The sequence below is a fragment of the Cyprinus carpio genome, chromosome B18, assembly GCF_018340385.1.
Source record: "Cyprinus carpio isolate SPL01 chromosome B18, ASM1834038v1, whole genome shotgun sequence".
In the NCBI taxonomy this organism is placed as follows: domain Eukaryota; kingdom Metazoa; phylum Chordata; class Actinopteri; order Cypriniformes; family Cyprinidae; genus Cyprinus; species Cyprinus carpio.
The window spans coordinates 11214382-11232358 of NC_056614.1; the positions used below are offsets into that span (position 1 = coordinate 11214382).

A 17977-nucleotide genomic window follows, 5' to 3' on the forward strand; every position below is an offset into this window, starting at 1 on the left:
AGGAACACATGATGAGTGCTCTTGTCTGGCGGAGGGAGCTGACATTGTGGCACGTTTAAGTGTGTGTGTAATCAAAGGAGACCCGTGTTCAAGTGTGGGGGGATTTACTCAAGTGTGCTCCAATCACAAAGGGTCCCTGCTGGGTTTAAGATTCTGCCGTCACTGTTTGCTCAACTGGGAGGGTCCTGTAGTGTAGCAGGCTGGCAGTGCCATCTGTCTTGACCTGTTTTACTAATGCCAAGCTCCTCGCTGGCACAGTGACGTTGGTATTTACACAAAGCAATACTCTCTTCTCATGTGATTGACCACCTGTCATCCCATTACATCCTTAAGTAGTTTAGCTAAAATTAAAATTCTGTCATTGCTTACTTTACAAGGTCTAAAAAGAAAAAGAAAAAAAACACAAAGATGTCCATGCATTCTGTGTCTTCTGAAGCCACATAAAATAGCTTTATGTGAGGAAAAAAGTAAAAGTTTAACTTTTTTAGAGCTTGACAGTCCACAGTCTGTTTTCATTCTATGGAAAAGAGCAGCTATGACATTCTTCAAAATATCTTATCTTATGATGAAAATGAAAAAGAAATGGCGTGAGTAAATGATGACAGAATCTCTTTCTCCACCACCTCGCTCTTTTTCACACAATCCATCTCTATTTTTCTGTTGTGAAATGTTATATTTGCTGAAGCTCTTAATCATATCTGGAGGATTCTGTAAAGGTATTAAAAAAAACAATGGTTCTTTAAAGGTTCTTTACAGATAGTAACAGTTCTGTGTAGAGCTAAGAACTGTTTTATTATGATATGATTATTTTTTTTTTTTTTTTTTGTTTTTTTGTTTTTATTCCTGATGATGTTTTCTCCACACAACGTAATGTTATAATGTACAGAAAATGACCACTAAATTACCCCAAAATGGAACCAATAATGTACATAAAGACACATTATAGAGGATTGTGAAGATATATCACTGGAACTTGGCGTTCATTACATTTATTTTGTATTTCTATTTTGTGTTCTTTATGTTTGTATTTATTTGTTTATGCATGTGAAGAATTAATTTACAAAGACAGATAACTCAGTTTTTATACATTTTCATAAATCATGTTTTTTTATTTTGTTATCATTGTTGTGCATCTCCGAGCAACACTCTTTACTGATTGAATCCATGTTTTTGAATGAACTGAGTAAGCCAATAATACAGTAACCTATCTTTACTGTCACTTGCTTCATTTCTGAATGAATCAGCTGTTTTAACAAATTGGTTGAATGAATGACTGTATGACTCTTTCATGAGATACATATTTTGAGTATCATTTCATTTTCGTGTCATTTCATATTTGATCATATTTCACTTTTTTCAATATTCAAAAAACTAATATTAATGAAGATAAACTATTAATAAAAAGATTGTTCATAACACCATTAACAATCTATACAGTACTTTCAAAGCATGATTCTTTATGTAACCTTAAAAAAGGGCTTTAACACAATAATGTTCACATAATTTTTTGGAAGATTGAGGTGTTGGTTGCATAGAAGTTATCAATGCAAGAGTTGTATCATTGTGTGTTCTTGAAGACATGGTTTATGAGAACACAAACATCTATAATGTCTTAGGTATTACAACATAAACATGGGCATTACAGTGTTAACACTTCCTGTGTCCATGTAAATCAAATGGCTTAATTTTTTTTAATTAAAAAATGGCAGAAGCATTCTGTGAGGGTTATGTTAAGGGGTGGCGTTATTGTCAGAGAACAGGAAATATGATTAACTTAGTATGAAAAAAATATGCCTATGGAGAGTCTCTATAAAACACATACAGAATACAAGTGTATGTGTCCTTCCCAGCTTGCTATGACAACCCCACTCCTTCACTTCTGTATTACAGCTCAACTTTCTATCTTCTAGCCCATCTCTTTCTTACTAACACTCATTCTCCCTTCACACGTTCTAAATCTCCATTTTTTCCACCAGAAAGAGAATTTCATCACTGGCTGGTCTTTCAATGCCAACCATTTAAGGGCTTATCAACCATAAAAATGTGGATTTGCAAAACTTCCAACAAGTCTGTCCAACTGGATAACTACATTTCTTTATGCAGTACAAATGCCACAAAAACTTTTGGTCCATTTCCAGTTTCTTATATTTCTAATGGCATTTTATTAAACATTTTCATCTACTGCTATATTTTGTGACTTAAAACTTTCAAATCATTATGTAAATTAACTATTTTACTTGTCTAAAATCTGGAAGTCCTGTATACTGGTATTTTTTTGGTGAATAGTCAATACTGTGCTGGTTCACCATTTAGACCAGCACCAAAACAGAGCTAACTAGTCCATACCAGCATGGAAATTTAAGTTGGGTTTAACAAAAGACAGAAAGAAAAGAGAGAATAGTAGACAAAAGCAGGAAAGGGGGAAAAATATATATAAGAAATGGATAAAAGGTGTCTCCAGTTCATGCCAAACCTTTATAAGTATCTTGCCCTTCAGTGAGTTAGGACTGGGGAGCTGCTTTGGGTCTTTGTTCAGAGCTTCGCCCACATCCAGCTTGTCTCCGAAGATCTCTTTCAGGTGCTGAGCTATCTTCTTCTGCTGCTGAATGTTGCAGTGATTCTCTATGGACAGGATCACGGGGAACCTGACGCAGCAGGAGACAGAAGAGAGGAAGGATTAGGGTGACAGTAATCACAAACCAGGGAGCAGCTAGAACAGTCAGCAGCTGCTCCCTGCCTCCAGAGCCTTCCCCCGACATTAACCTTTTATCCGTATTTCTTTCATCTTGACTCATGTTCACTGTCATGTGCTCTTTCTCTCCATCTTTTGCCATCTCACTCTTCCCTTTTTCCTGTCTGTCTGTTTTTTACTTTCCCTTGCTGCTGCATGATGTCTGGCTGTTCTATTTACTTCATCTGCACACTCAAACAAATCATACTGACTTTGGGTTTTATTCTCACTCACAGTCTGAGATCTTGACTGAATATTCTAACAACAGCTCTAACAAGGGGTTTCCAAAAGTATGCAAGAAAACACCACACATTTTACAATGCAAAAATCTTTCTCTTAATCTGTGTTTGTGCCTTGTTTACCAATAAATCTAGCGAAACATCCATGAATCATGATAAATTGGAAAAGTAATAAATATTAAGATATTATACATATGTGCAGTAGATACCGTGTTTTCAGAGAATAAATACCTGTTGAATTAAGTTCATTTTTCTTACACCACTGTTTAAGGTTTTATTTAAATAATTAAATAATTTCTTATCAATTTTGCTTATCCAGTTAATTTACCTTGTTTTAATGATGTTTAGATATTTTACCGTAAAAGGGTTCTGACACATTTGGTCAATTAACATTTTAAGTACAGATATAAAACTATTACACTTCTATATTATCTAATTATTTAAAGCCGAACCTAAATGTATAAATAAAACAAATACGTACATACATACATACAATATTCATTATATACGTTTTAAAACTTCAAACAAAAACATTCATTAAGTAAAAGATGTGTTGTGAATTTGATGGCTGCATGTGATGATGGCTAGGTGATCACAGAAATGTCAGTGTGGAAAACAATAATTTTTTATTTAATTATTAATTTAATAATAATAATAATAATAATAATAATAATAATAATAATAATAATAATAATAATAATAATAATAATAATAATAATAACAATGGTGTGCTCCGTGAAAATGACAGAATTAGATTCAGACAAGCTATACCTGAATGTCAGATACCTAGGAATCAGGGAAACCCTCTAGGTTTAAAAAGCACTACATTATAAACAACATTCCTCTCGCACACAAATACACACATACACGTACACTAACCATGAAAAAAAAAATGCTCTGAAAGAGGGAAGATGAAAGATAAAAAGATGCCCTGTAGAGCTACAGTGATAGCAATGCTGTGTCAGCGGGTGTCTTGGGATTTGGTGAGTGTAATTTGCATGTGATGTGCATGTGCTAAAAGGCTCATTTGCTCCATTATGTTGAGCCATTAGCTGAAACAGGTGGCTGTTTAATGATAAAAACCATTAAAGAAACAGACGGGTAGTTTTCTTGAAGCATCCAGACTCTGGTACTGAAAGATCTCTTCAGTTATTACTGTACCTCATGGTGATAAACAAAAAATTTTCCACAACAAATTAAATAGAATTTTTTTGTCATGCACCTCACTTGATGCCTTGTCTGGTAATAGTAAGACAAAGCAAGCATAGGGACTGCAAGCCCATCTGAATTGTTTTTAAATTAACAGTCATACATTAACATAATATGTGACGTTTCAATGGTATAATGCTACCTTGCTATCACATAATTCCACCAAGTTGTATGATATTTAGTGAAACATTTGTCTTTTAATCTTCTATTATCATGATTAAAAAAAAAAAAACTTTTTTTTTTGTAAAATAATATTTAAAACTTTAAGTATATACTTTTTAGGTCTAATAACCTTTATAACAACATTTTTAGTAGTGTAATGAAACAACAGTCGTTATCTCATGTGTACATCAGTACATCAGAGTACTGTTCCTTACTTTAAATATAAAATTACTTTAAAACTTTTAAAAAGTGAACATACAGTATGGTTTATTTAAATGAGCTTTAAATGGCTTCACTATGCCCACCAGGGATAGTTTCGAAATGCTACAAAGAAAATGATGATTGATTTCCTGACATCAACTAATGACTGATCATAAGCAACTATCATAAAAGAGAAAAGAAAAGCCGAAGAGAGAAGGAAGTACGCACTCATTGTTTACAAAGGCATATTTGTTGATGGTCTCAATGACAGATTTAAAGGTGATTTTGGAGGTCAGAGTGTAACCGTGTTGGACCATAGGCTCCCCGTCTGGACCATCCCAACAGTCCACTGTAACACAAAGCATAGTCACAAACAAGGCTCTAAAAATAACTGATTTACAACCACTGGAAAATATATATTAGACATATCCACAGGTGTTATCTCTTACCCTCCACACAGCGGCAGCCGGCCTGCAGGACCCAAGCATACATGTCCGTCTTGGAGTGGGACAGCAGCTGATCTCCAGTCAGGTAGGTGTTGTGGGAAGAGGCTATGAAATAGTTACACAGAGGCTGATCCATGTCTTGATTGACGTCGTTGTGCTGAGGGTTGAACACATCACAGACTGGGCTCCGCATGTAGTTGGTGAACCCTAGATAGTGAAAGCAGACCCAAAACAGCTGTATATTTTTTGCTTCTTTGAGCCGTAAATTATATAGTGCTACAGAATCAAAAACAAGCCAAAAATAATTAGTAGGGAATGTATTTGGTGAGATTAAAGTTTGGGCAAATCACAAATAATGCACTGCTAAAATATCAGTTGTTACAACCATACACAATCAACTCAATCAAAGACAAAAGGGGTGATGGCAAAATTGCAGAGTGCAAGAAATGGCGAGATGATTCCAGTGACGTTTTAAAAGCCTAAATGTCTTGCTCTCTTTTGAAAATGCAGTTTTTAGACAAAAAGAGAGTTGTGTGCAAGTGGTATGCAGCAGATGTGTGCTGAATAAATTAGTTTCAGCTTGACAAGCCACACTAATGGAAAACAAGTCACTAAGAAACACATCATACATTCATTTATGGAAGCGGCACACACACATAAACAAAACAACTATTGCAAATTTGCAATAAATACCATGTATAAAAAGGACAGATTTATAGGCCCTGTTTACGTTTGGTATTAAGATGATATGTTTTTCACAATCCAATCATGTGAACAATGCTAAATACAGGTGTAAATGGGATCTGAAATGTTTTGAGATTGGCCACTTCCAGAGGTAGTCGAAAACACACTTGACTGGATTTTTTCGCAGTGTAGACGCTCATGTGGTCAATTTGTACGAACATCTACTAAAGAATGACTGCTCTCTGACTACTGACCTAATTCTTAAACAGATGGGATTTAAACTACCAGCTTAAATCGTAAGTGTGGTTTGAAGACGAAAAAATTTAAAAAGCACAGTGTTCTACTAGTCCTGACTCTAGCACAAACCACAGCATTCAGCATAGTTCTGTGGCTGCAACAAAAGCTGATGCCCACTGTGTCATATTCAATTGTCTCCTTCATATGTAAATTGTACAAGCTTATTTTGCAATATTAAATTGAAAGATCAGAAAAGGCCCATGCATACACCTGCCCATATATACACCCTCCCCTCAAATAAATCAGGAAAGTGGTCAAAAAGAGAGGGATTAAAATGGCAAGTATAAACAGAAATATGTCTCCCTTGTCTACTTGTGATCTGATTGACCAAAACACAGACGGACAGACAGACAGTCAGAAAGATAGACAGATAGATAGATAGATGATAGTCCATAGTCTGGTCTGACCAGAGGATTAATAAGGGCTCACACACAGCAGGCAGGATCAATCAGTTCCACCAGCTTTGCTCTAACAAGAAGCCAAGCTGAACTGAAACCCTGTGTCTTATTTAGCTTAAGGGGAAAGGGGGTGGCCAGTGCTTCACCGTCAGTGGACAGTGCTCATGGACCCAATCAATAAAGCTCCAAAAAGATCAGATGAAGTAACACTTTGTAAAATGTAAACGGTGAAGGCATCTCTACTTTCTGCCACAGCTATGGAGTCATGTATTCTATATTCTACAGTAGGCTGGCACTTAATAGAGACACAAAAGCCAAACAATAAACATGACAGTTTCATGACACAGCTCACTGTTTAACTGGAGCTGGTTTAGCAGTGCCTTCAATAACCTTTATTGATGTTGAGCTTGTTCTGTTCTGAGATTAGTTTGGACCTTAAAGGAATAGTTAATAAAAAAATGAAAATGTTGTCATCATTCACTCACCCTCAACTCATTCCAAATCTGTATACATTTCTTTCAACAGTTGTTGAAAGAAATAATATCCATTCATTCTGTCTGTTTTCTTCAATAAATATAGGAAAATAGGGAGGGAAAGAAAAGCTGAGTGTGTCCAAACAAAGTCCTCACCTTCAATTCCAAGAACTCCATTCTGCTTGTTCTCCTCAGAGACTTCAAACTTATTGATTATGTCGAGACAGTACTCAGGGGTCACATTGGACATCTGTGAAGAAGCAGAAAAGAAATGAAAAGAGAGGGTCAACCTCATGTCACTCTTCCAGATAGGATCCATAGCATGTCAATCATTTTGGTCTCTAAGGGTCACCTCCTTTTAAAGTAAGATCACAAAAAATCCTCCAAACTGCCATTCTGTCACTAAATGATGAAGCCTTCTGTTTTGTCTGCACCCTTTCCCTCTTTTCACAACTTCCCCTAGGGCTTCACGGCCCGTGCGTGGGCAGAGAGAGGGAGCAGGGGCACAGAGAGGCTTTTTCAGCATCACACTGGGGCTGTTCATAGCCTCAGCTGGAAAGCCATTATAGTGGCTGATAGAGAGGCAGAGCCTTTTACTTTCTGAATCTTAAAGAATGCCCAAGAGCTGGAATACTGAGCTGGAATAGGGAAAGAAGTATAATAAAGGGTGCAACACAAAAGAAATGCAGAAAACAGAGCAAAACAATATTGTGTATATACACACATACTCATAATAAATATAGAAAGTGTTGTTTACAGTAGTTCTGTATTACTTGTGTGGGTTTTTAATGTAAGAACCAATAGGAGAAACTAAAGCCATACTAAAGCCTATGTAAGGCTTGGATGACTTTTTTTTTTTTTTTACATGCAAAATACAATTTTAACTTGATGAATAAGGAGCTTCAACTCCTGTCTAATAGTGACAAGGCAACTTTGGACCGTTTCACTATGTAGACAGCACATAATAAAATGCAAGAGCTTGAAAAGGAAAAGGAAGAATCTAAAAGCTTGACATCAGAGGCGGTTACAGAACATCAGTCAGGACAGTGCTTATGGGATTTACATTTAAAACACTATTTTAAAAAGCTTCTGCAATAATGTATGTTCATAAAAACATGAAAATATCATAACTAGACATGGTCACTGGAACATGTGTACTGGAATTTAACATAGATACTAGTTTCCATTCCAGATGAGAATGACATATAAATATGGTAAATGAGAAGAGACACAATATTGAATGTGAGAGGTCACAGGTTTTGATCAGGAACAGATATTACACTGACCTTTTGCTCCACATGCAGAAAGTTGCCAAGTTCCTCTGCGGTCAGGTGATCCTTCTTCTCACTGAAACACATGAGCAGCAGATAGAGGTCTCGCCTTAATGACATCATCTTATAGAAGACAGTGAACTCCTCAAACGTCAGTGTGCCCTGCTGGTCATCAGTGTCTGCTTCCTGTGAACACATGCAGAGAAAGAACAAAGATACATAATAGTTTTCAAAGAGAAAAATATCCTTAAATGCCTTTACTATCATTATGCATAAAAGGAAGATTACATTAAAACATAAAATATAAATTGTCTCTTCATGCCTGTTCAATGCATTAGTATAAACTGACCTTTTTGAATAACAGTCTAAGTTTAAGTGAAAATTCTTCATTTTGTCACCTATATTACACCTGCTTTCTGCACAATTCTCCTTTTCTCTTTAACTGTCAAAAGTACTACCGCTCAGTATTAGCTCAAATTCAATGTCTTCCAAGTTTACTGATGCAAAAACAGAGATACAACTTTAATCATAGGTGCTACTGTATATAGAACACAATGGTGTTAGCACAGCTCCACTGAACAAATAGTACAAAGAAAACAATGTGATATTTAAAATTATAATTTGTACCTTGCCTTGGGAACAGCCTGAGCCTGATTAAATCACACTTTCTACAAAGCAATAAAAATACTGACTGAATTTCATGAGCTTTAGATACCATTTATATTAAAAAGACAGTTCACCCCCCAAAATTCTCTCATTATCAACTCATGCCTTTCTTTTCTTAAATTAATATAAAAACATAGAAAAATCTTTATAAGTTTACATAATGCAAGAGAACAGGTTCCCAAATAGTGAAGCTACAAAAAGCTACATCATTACAGTAATCCATACAACTACCAGCATATGAATCGATGTCTTCTGAAGGGAAACAAGAGGAGTGTGCAAGAAAAATTCTAATTTTTTACTTTTTTCGTTTGACGTAAACGTAAGCTCACTTCTCATTTGAGCTTCAGATTGTGTTTATATGGACTCGCAGAGACTGATTGTATTACTAAAAATCTTCATTTGCATTCCTCTAAAAAAAAATAAAGTCACATTTGATGACTAAATGAAAACATTTCACTTTAAGGCTTCCACTGTTCCAATCTTCCCCACATACCTGGAACATCTGTTTGACTTTTCTGCGAGGCAAGTTGACGTTCAACTTGTGTAAAAGCTGGTAGATTTCTTCAATGTTCAGAAGACCATCTCCATTCTTATCAGCCTCCTCGAAGGTCTGCTTCATCCACTTACAGCAGCAAGGTTAAGAGAAATGACCACCAGAGAAAAGGCTGGACAATGATGCTACAGAATAAAGTTACACTGACATTTATTTTGAGCAAATGATTTTCAGGATGGCAACACAGTTTAAACAGAAAAAGTTATTCGCAAAATGAAAATTTTGTATGCTTCTCATTTCTAGTCTGTCTCTTTAAAAGAAACCTGATTAGAAACATTATTATCTGTATGACTTTTCTGCCTGTGCACATCAGGAGTGGATGAGCTCATCCTTCTCTCTTCTCCGAGCTGTAACACAATTAGTTCTAATGCACAACTGAGAGAATCACATAGCTGACAAACACACAGTACGGACACCGTTTTTATTGTGCAAGTGTGCACTTTCATTAATTTTTCACGAAAAAAAAACAAAAAAAAACAGCCATCCTGACAGCTGAAATAAGTAAAGCTCTGTTTTAATGCATCAGCCCATCTGTTGAGTGCAACTGGGCTGCTTTATTTGTCTCGTAAAGTGAAAAGATCCTGAGTTATGAGATGTTGAAAACAAAGAGCTGGATCTCAATCTGCTTAAAGGTGAAAGACATTTTTGTGTGGATAATTTTTTTTTTTTTTATGTAATACTGTATGTAATTTTGATAAATTTGCTAAGGTATTTGCAAATGTGTGTGCATATGGGTACGGAGGAATATTTTTCTGTATGCGTGATCAGTAGTGAGAAGCTGTCATAAAATAGATCATCTACACTTTGGAAGAAGAGATGTCTTGTCTCATGAAGTATGACAGTTGGCAGAGAGCCTTGATGGATGTAATTACAGGCAGGAAAGAGGCAGTTCTTCTGTTACTGAAAGGAAAACAATGAGAGGCTACTTGGAAGGGTCTGCAGACAAGGGACAGACTTTGAAAGTCATCCAAATATAGCGGTCGATTCAGGTAACAGTGGCACAATTAGGAGGCTAATCAGAGGGGCATTAACATTTAACTACCGCTGTATGAAGCAGAATATCTATTTTATATTACATGCCATTAAAATTTCTATGCCTGTGTTCCTGACTGTGTGTGTGATAGAAATAACTGGCTGTTTTTTTTAGGGTCTTTCTATTGATTCTTAAAATGTAAACTTGTAACTCTGTGCCAGTGTTTCCTGCTTTTTCAGTCATATTATACAGGTTTGCAGCGGAAAAATAAATGTGAAAAGATGTGTATCACAAAAAAATTGCACATATTAATGCCCTCATGGGCTATACACAGTAACATACAAGAAAGTCGGATTCACATACAAATTAAGCTTTTTCATTCTTCGTAATTAATCAGAAGCATACAGAGCAAACTGTGTAGTCGGATTCATAAACAACTGACTTTTCACTCAAAAAAGACTTGTGTTGGCCACCTTACAGTGGGTACGGAAAGTATTCACTCTATAAATTTTTCACTCTTTGTTATATTGCAGCCATTTGCTAAAATCATTTAAGTTCATTTTTTTTCCTCATTAATGTACACACAGCACCCCATATTGACAGAAAGACACAGAATTGTTGACATTTTTCCACATTTATTAAAAAAGAAAAACTGAAATATCACATGGTCCTAAGTATTCAGACCCTTTGCTCAGTATTTAGTAGAAGCACCCTTTTGATCAGCCATGAGTCTTTTTGGGAGAGATGCAACAAGTTTTTCACACCTGGATTTGGGGATCCTCTGCCATTCCTCCTTGCAGATCCTCTCCAGTTCTTTCAGGTTGGATGTTAAACGTTGGTGGACAGCCATTTTCAGGTCTCTCCAGAGATGCTCACTTGGGTTTAAGTCAGGGCTCTGGCTGGGCCATTCAAGAACAGTCACGGAGTTGTTGTGAAGCTACTCCTTCGTTATTTTAGCTGTGTGCTCAGGGTCATTGTCTTGTTGGAAGGTGAACCTTCGGCCCAGTCTGAGGTCCTGAGCACTCTAGAGAAGGTTTTCGTCCAGGATATCCCTGTACTTGGCCGCATTCATCTTTCCCTCGATTGCAAACCAGTTGTCCTGTCCCTGCAGCTGAAAAACACCCCCACAGCATGATGCTGCCACCACCATGCTTCACTGTTGGGACTGTATTGGACAGGTGATGAGCAGTGCCTGGTTTTCCTCTCCACACATACCACTTAGAATTAAGGCCAGAAAGTTCTATCTTGGTCTCATCAGACCAGAGAATCTTATTTCTCTGTTTTTTAGCAAACTCCATGCAGGCTTTCATGTGTCTTGCACTGAGGAGAGGCTTCCGTCGGGCCACTCTGCCATAACGCCCCGGCTGGTGGAGGGCTGCAGTGATGGTTGACTTTCTACATCTTTCTCCCATCTCCCATCTGCATCTCTGGAGCTCAGTCTCTCACCAAGGCTCTTCTCCCCCGATAGCTTAGTTTGGCCGGACGGCCAGCTCTAGGAAGGGTTCTGGTCGTCCCAAACATCTTCCATTTAAGGATTATGGAGGCCACTGTGCTCTTAGGAACCTTAAGTGCAGCAGAATTTTTTTTGTAACCTTGGCCAGATCTGTGCCTTGTCACAATTCTGTCTCTGAGCTCTTCAGGCAGTTCCTTTTTTAATTTATTTGACAGTGACCGTGCACAGTTCAGGCCCTGTACCAGAGTTAGCTGTACATCTAATTTACATCTGTGGACCTCATGATTCTCATTTGCTCTGACATGCACTGTGAGCTGTAAGGTCTTATATAGACAGGTGTGTGGCTTTCCTAATCAAGTCCAATCAGTATAATCAAACACAACTTGACTCAAATGAAGGTGTAGAACCATCTCAAGGATGATCAGAAGAAATGGACAGCACCTGAGTTAAATATATGAGTGTCACAGCAAAGGGTCTGAATACTTAGGACCATGTGATATTTCAGTTTTTCTTTTTTAATAAATGTGCAAAAATGTCAACAATTCTGTGTTTTTCTGTCAATATGGGGTGCTGTGTGTACATTAATGAGGAAAAAAAATGAACAAATGATTTTAGCAAATGGCTGCAATATAACAAAGAGTGAAAAATTTAAGGGGTTCTGAATACTTTCTGTACCCACTGTATAGTCTGCCAAGTTTTGCATCATCCTCAGTCTGAAGACACTTTAAAGTCTTCTGCTTGTCTGGTTCTCCATGATTATGTTTTGAAAAGGAAGGGCACTGGAATCACTGTCTCTTTATGCACAACAATAAAACGGTCACAGTTGAACTGGCGTCTAGATTGAAAGTGAAATTACCAACGGCCATATGCTGTGTTTCTACTGTTATGGCAGATTATAATGACTGCCTCCTGATGACTCACGCTTCTTTAATGAGAATAACAGACATAAACATAAGGGAGGAGAGGATGAGCAGCTCTGGCTTTTTATCTCCTTTTCCTCTAAGGCCGGTCCTTTCATGTGAGGCTGTGCTTCTGTAAGAACTCCCTGCAGACGAAGACTCCCTGAGGCAGTGAACTGCTCACAGACAGACTGACTCAAAGAGCTCATGCCATCTCCCTCTTCATACATCTCTCTCTTTTGTAAATCGCTCTAAATCAATCAGTCAAAATCGATCACAAATCCTTCCTTGTCTCTCTGCCTCCAACTATTTATCCAATGATGTATGCAACTCCTCCTCAATCCCTCCATTAAATGATTATTTTAACTAAAAATGAAGATTACAGTGTGTTCTGTTCTTTTGATTTCTGAATCTCAAAGCTGCTCTTTTACAAACAACAAAGCCTGTGGCAAAAACAGTAGTCTGTACAAACTGCATGCTCTTTTTCAAGTCTTCCAAGGCCACATGATAGTTTTGTATGAGGAACAGAGTAAAAATTAATAATAGTAATAATAAACATTTATATATTGTAGGTAGGCACTGAAGGCACTTTACATGGCAAAATTTGTAAATAAATAAATGTTAGAAGTTAGTAAGTTCTTGTTTTATCTGCTTATTTATTTATTGCTTGCTTGATTAATTGAAATAAATTAAGACTTATTTTAACATTGATAATAATAAGAAATGTTTCTTGACAACACAGTCTCACTCCCAACTTGTCACATATTGACGCTTGGTTGACGATTGATTTGTGAGAGACATAGACGCGATCACCATCTCTGTCTGCCGTAAAGCTGAGATCCAGTCTGTGTGTGCAGTCTGTGTTGCCAAATTCAAAAAATTCTGTCACACCACGGGAGTATCTTTTTGAATGAGATGTGAGCATCTTAACGGAGCAGGATCATTTTCACCAATTAAAACCTTATGTTTTACTATCTTCTTTGCATAAAGATATCGTATAGCTTCAGAATACTTGGAATAGCTCAGGAGTTTTTGCAATAAATACCTGTGACTGTACTTTGATGCTACTTGTTTTATATTGTTCAGAAGTGGGCATGTTTAGGATAGGGGTGTGGTTAGGTGCTCCAATGAAAGTATACATTTATATAAAATTATTTCTTACAAATGCATACAAATCATTAAATTAAGACAAGCAACTGGAAACAGTGGAGGACCCTGCACATCAAAAAGTGATGCTAAAAGGATACCCCTGTGCATTGAAAAATGATCCTAAAGGGGCCAAAAAGGGACGCCAAGGGGTCCTGACCAAGCGTCAATATGTGATGAGTTGGGAGTGAGAATGTGTTCTTCTTGAGCACCAGATCAGCATGTTTGTATGATTTCTGAAGAATCATGTGCTGAAAATTCACTTCCATCACATGTATAAATTATTTAAATTATAATTAATAAATTATATTTTTAAATATTTAAAATGTTTCAAATTTTTTTAATTTTAATAATATTTCAAAATATTACTGTTTTTACTGCATTTATGATCAAAAAAATGCAGTCTTGGTGAGCACAAGAAACTTCTTCCAATAGCATCAAAAAGTCCTATTGGCCTGCAACTTTTGAACGGTAGTGTCTAATTGCAAATATGCATTTGTTGCATGACAAAGAGCAGTGTGAACATTTAACAAAACATGTCTTTTTTGTGCTCCCCAGAAGAAACAACATGAAGATGAGTAAATGATTACTGTAATAAATGTATCCATCCATCTTGCAGTAAAGGATATTGGTCATGTGTGCGCTGCCGCTTAGCTAGTGAATCTTCATCACTGATACCGGCCATCAGATATCGGAGTCCGGTCACCCATGTCCTCGCTTCCTCTGAATTAGAGGTGACCAAGTCCAGGGATTCCATGTGATTGCCATGGTAAATAGTGAAACAGCAACTCGGATCAAAGTTCCCTTCTGCATGGCGATGGAAAATGTCAGACTGACGACCTTCTGTGACCTTGTAGAGTGAGTCGATGGTGACTGGAAGGGAGAGAGAAAAGAGAACATGATCTTTGAACCCCTGAAACAATGAGCCACTAGCTATGGATGACCAACACGGAGAGATACATTCATTAGCAAAAGCCTTGCCAGCAGCTATCTGACCCACATTACTCCACTACAATAAAAGATTTCCTTGGGTGAAGAGTTCAATTTAAAATGAAATGAATAGAAACTGAAGTGGAAATGGTGTGTTAATGATACTTATCTGATTCTGTAACTGAATGAACAATTATTTGGAGTAGCAACATCTGACAGATATCACCCCTACTTCCCCATGTTCCTTATGTTTGTCTCTCTTTTCACTTTTAAAGCATTGAAGCATAACAATATGTAATTAGATTTCAGCACTATTTCCTCCCTTATGCCTTTTGCTCTCTGTTGCTCTCGTTATTCATTACTCTTTCTTTGGTTTCCCATAAGGGAACCTAGGCTTTAGTGTTGGCTGCTGAGTGTTTGTTGTGTTGCTTTACATGAAAGCACAATTCTTGACAGCCTCTGCAGGCACTGTGTGCTTTCTGTCCACTTCAGTCTTATCAACATCTAAACCCAAACCAGCATCTGAATCTTTTCAGCAATCCCCTTTCAAAGGGATATTTCTTTTTTTTTACAGAATCACGTCATTTCAAACTAGTATGCTGGTTTTATTTCAACGAAACACAGAAATTTCATGCAAATCTTGCCATATAATGACAGGTCAATTCAATTCAAGTTTATTTGTATATTTGTAGCTTAGTTCATAGTGGCCACAGCAAAAAAAAAAAAAACACGGAAAGGCAACATAACAGTTTGATAAAACCTCTTTTGTATCTTTATTCCAAGTCTTCTGAAACTATCTAGCTTTGTGTGAGGAACAGGAACTGATAATAAACCATTATTTCACCCCTAATGTAGCAAAAATGTCTTTTCAATGTCATGAACACCAAAAGCATCATTAATTCTCGTGTAAAGTAAGAAAGATTAACCATTAATAATGAATTCAATAGTAGTTTAACTCAATAAAAATTATGTCATCGTTCATTCTCTTTTGTACTTAAGAGGATTAGGGCCAAGCGATAATAAAAAAATTAAACCATCTCGAGATTAAAGTCATTATAATATGAGATTAAACCTGTTAAATTACAAGAAAAATGTCGAAATATAGTGTTGAGATTAAACTCTTTAAATTTCGAGTATAAAGTCATTATGTTTTGAGATAAATGTCAAAATAAAATGTTGAGAATAAACTCTTGTAAATTCTCTTGTGTTTCGAGAAAAAAAACGTTGAGAATAAACACACTCGTGTCATTCATTTCATCTCGTTGGACAAAGTCAAAAGCAGTGGCACAGGTTGGAGAGTAATGCACAGAGACAATGCGCGTGTTATGCGATCAACTAAAAGTGGCACAGTGATACTTGTATGAAGCGCACTGCACAGACCTTTAGTAGCTCTGCCTAAAGACAGCGTAGCGTAAACTCAGAACAAATGTGTTTACTCGCTGATTTCGCAACCACTAAACAGCGCTGTGAGAAGCGTTCGAGTTTGGAGCAGAGCTCTCCGATACAAACCACAGACTCTGCTGTGATTTAAACACATTTAAAGGCAGCTGAAACAGCGCTGCATTCTCAACAATACTAATGCGGAAAACAGAAGAAACACTGAGACAACAATCCAATTAGATTACTTTGATTAGATTACTTAAGATTACTTTGTCGTTGTGTTGTTTTATGGCAAGAGCTGAGTAGATTTGACAGAAAATTTTCCTTTTGTGTTCAACTGAAAAAAAAAACCATGCAGGTTTAGAATGACATGAGCAGAATATAAAATTTTCAAAATTTTTAATTTCTGAGGGAGCTACTCCTTGAACACAGATCTTTAACACTTCATGTTATAATAATCTTATTAAACAGCTCCGCATGTGTTCTAGAAAGCCAAGTCACATCAAAGCCATTGATTCCAGTGCTGATCCCTTAACCTGACAATGAGTTGGGTACAATCTGTCTTTTTTTTTTAATTACGCAAATGGACTAACAAAGAGGCTTATCTTATGAGAGCAATTCACAAACATGACAGCAGCAAAACAGAGAGAAAGTGAGGAGAAAGGGGGTAAAATGGAAGGGACAACAGCTCAAGTTTTTTTTTTTTTTTTTTTAACCATACTGTGTAATAATCCACCCATTTGGGCTAGGTCAGATCAGCTCCGTTAACAAAAGCCTAAAGTGAATATGGAGAGGAGTGAACAGGATTTATTTCCAGCACACTAACAGCTCATCCAGGGCAAAAAGGAGCGCTTATGCAGAATTCACTTCAACCAAACAAGCAGAGTGGAGCGCAGACACAGATGGTGAGAGAGCGGTGTGTTTCTGGAAGCCCCTGGCCTGTGATTCATACACAGCCATTATGTAAGAGAGGAGAACTGCGCTCAGACACTCAACATATCAAAATCTACATGGGCTTCTTTGATAGAGAAGCAGAAGAGAGCAAGTATTACACAGAGACTAAAAGAGGGAGAGGAAAAGAGAAAGGGAAAGCCAGTGAACAAGAAAAAGACATCAAGAAAGTGACAGAGAGAAAGAGATCAGTTAACCACAGATGTGGAACATTGAAAGCAGATTGTTTCTGACTCTGATTTGTCACTAGCTATGTTTCCATCAATAGAGAATATAATACATGCAAAAAACAATTTAATTAAAAAATTTAAATTAAGAAATGGAATAACGCAAAAAAGATTGCAACTATTCCATGTTTTCAAGAGAACAAAATTCTATTGGAAACTGGAGCAAAATAGGAAAGCTAAATTTCTGAATTTTTGGGGCAAAGTCATATGACTTTGATGCACAACTACGAAATGTATTTAGTAAATATGTTTGCAATGCATTTTTTATGCACATTTTGGACATTTTATTTGCATCTTATTCCATACAGCATTTTTATGCAATATCCATAAATATAAATAATTCTGCTATTCTGTGGCGCATCTGTAATTTTTTTATTTTTTTTTGCTAATGATTGCAATTTAAATTCTATAACTGACTTTTGTTCTTAAATAAATATGCTAGCTTCCTTTTATTATTTCACTCCATTTTCCTACTCCACTTAATTATTCCTCATATAAGATCATTTTAACTGAAAGCAAAATATGTTTCAAAATATGTTAATTTATTTATTAAGTAGTTGTCTGTCAGCAAATAAAATTCTCGATCAATCTGTCAAGGTTTATTTTCAGATGACTGCACACAAATCACAGTGATATTTTAAAATGTATATACTTTTTTTCTTATTAATATTCACAAACATACTCACTA

At 36.5% G+C, this 17977-nt stretch overlaps 1 protein-coding gene across 6 annotated transcripts in view; it reads right to left on the reverse strand.

Annotated features, from left to right (window-relative positions):
- LOC109109131 (phospholipase C, eta 1) overlaps positions 1-17977 on the reverse strand; it is an 86488-nt gene that overhangs the window by 28774 nt on the left and 39737 nt on the right. For all 6 annotated transcript variants that reach the window (XR_006157043.1, XR_006157045.1, XR_006157044.1 and 3 more), the window contains 7 exons: positions 14431-14674; positions 9271-9400; positions 8127-8297; positions 6997-7090; positions 4992-5195; positions 4771-4891; positions 2474-2645 (listed from right to left, as the gene is read on the reverse strand). Coding sequence is in view for 3 of the 6 variants with exons in the window: in XM_042743802.1 (XP_042599736.1) it covers positions 2474-2645; positions 4771-4891; positions 4992-5195; positions 6997-7090; positions 8127-8297; positions 9271-9400; positions 14431-14674 (1136 nt within the window). In the remaining 3 variants the exon portion in view is untranslated. The remainder of the gene's footprint in view (positions 1-2473; positions 2646-4770; positions 4892-4991; positions 5196-6996; positions 7091-8126; positions 8298-9270; positions 9401-14430; positions 14675-17977) is intronic.